This window comes from Manacus vitellinus, unplaced genomic scaffold, assembly GCF_001715985.3.
Source record: "Manacus vitellinus isolate BGI_N305 unplaced genomic scaffold, ASM171598v3 scaffold_47_pilon, whole genome shotgun sequence".
NCBI classification, from domain to species: domain Eukaryota; kingdom Metazoa; phylum Chordata; class Aves; order Passeriformes; family Pipridae; genus Manacus; species Manacus vitellinus.
The window spans coordinates 5,442,578-5,444,282 of NW_021940585.1; the positions used below are offsets into that span (position 1 = coordinate 5,442,578).

At 44.9% G+C, this 1,705-nt stretch overlaps 1 protein-coding gene across 1 annotated transcript in view; it reads right to left on the reverse strand.

Moving 5' to 3' along the window:
- The window catches only part of APOBEC2 (apolipoprotein B mRNA editing enzyme catalytic subunit 2), a 4,653-nt gene that overhangs the window by 1,800 nt on the left and 1,148 nt on the right, over positions 1–1,705 (reverse strand). Inside the window, exon 2 of the mRNA XM_029962509.1 lies at positions 384–426. Within this exon, the coding sequence (XP_029818369.1) occupies positions 384–426 (43 nt within the window). The remainder of the gene's footprint in view (positions 1–383; positions 427–1,705) is intronic.

The window sequence follows — 1,705 nt, forward strand, 5'->3', positions numbered from 1 at the left end:
GTGTGTCTGAGATTATCTGGGATGTTCACCTCAATCTGTGCTCCCAGCAGCATGGAATATACATCACTCCAATAAATAACTTTCCAATAGAGAATATAAACAACACTAAGGCAGCCCCTTCCAATGCCTGACAACCCTTTCCCTGAAGAAATTCCTCCTGATGTCCAACCTGAACTTCCCCTGGCACAGCTGGAGGCTGTTTCCTCTCATCCTGTCCCTTGTTCCCTGGGAGCAGAGCCTGACCCCCTGCCCTCAGCTCCAACCTCCTGTCAGGGAGTTGTAGAGAGCAAAAATGTCTATGGAAAGTTCTTTTAAAAATTATTTGCAGGCACTGAACTCCCACAATACTCTCAATATAAATCACCTGCTGTGACACAACTCACCTGAGGGGGTGGGAAGGTAAAAGTTGAAACCTTCATTCTCCAACTGCTCTGAAAAGCATCATTAAATGGTGATTTTCAGGGATTTCTAAATGCTCAAATCTAATTTGTCAAAGTTTTCCCTGATTAGCAGTCTTTTGTCACCTGTTAGATCATATTGAGGCAAAAAAGATTGAAACTTTGAGGCAGAACTGAGAGTCTGAGAGTCTGTGGGAATCTCACTGGCCTGGCCAAATAATGTGATTTAAGGTGCTGGAATCAGGTGGGCTGAGGGAAAGAGCAGCTGCCCAACGTGACCCTGGCACTGTGCTTTGGGCAGGAGGGGGGAAGGAGAACTTCTAATGAGGGGATTGAAATGGGGATTATCTCAACGAGCTGTAAATGACTAACAGAAGCCAAGGGGTCACTTATCACTGCTGTGAGGAGCCTCATTTACACCTGGGGAAAGTGTGACCAGTGTGTCAGATCTGAGGAAATGCTCACAGGTTGGGATTACAGTCACCCAGGTCTGTGTTCAGCCGAATACCGACAAAAAAAGGGGTTAATATTCTTAAACTGAGTAATTGGCTTCCCAATGCTTTCCTGTAAACCGGGCTCCTCCGAGCTGGGAGCAGCAGCCTGAGAACTTGGCCGTGAGTCATGAGGTGCCCCTAATCCCAGGGCTAAAGCTGACATGACATGTAATTGGGTTTAAATGCTTCCATGGCTGCAGTCGGGTGTTTCCTCATCATGCACATAACTGGCTTGATTGGCTGAAAATTTGTACATCATGAGAAAAATCCCCACTGAGGTCACAGGTCAAGGCCTGTCCTGAACTCTCAGTGTCCCGAAAATGAAAGTAAAAATCCCTGGGGTTTCTGTACCTCTTTCAGGGATTTCTGCTTCACTTCCCCACTCTCACCTTTCCAGGGTAGAAAATCCTGTCAGATCCTCTAACACTCGAGGCATTTCAACAAATAATTTAATTGCAAGATGATGCTGAGAAAGTATTTTTCAGCCGTGATTAGCACAGATCCTTGGGGTTAGCAAGGAAGTTTGAAGATGCTGCTCAGTTCCTCAGCATTTCTAATTGTAAATTGGGTGCTAAGGCTGAAAAATCCAATGTCCTCATTGACAGTCATTTTAGTACATGTTTTAAGTGTTCAAAAGTTGGTCCAATGGCTTATATCCACAATTTTTGGTGCCTTAGCTCCATTCCTAGCAGAGGGACGTGCTTTTCTTAAAAGCCACTGCTTGGCATTGTTATTTCTATGATTGTGTGTGACAGAGATCACCCCAAGAAAGGATCTTTTCAGAGCAGACACATTTTGAGAAGAAAATGGAGG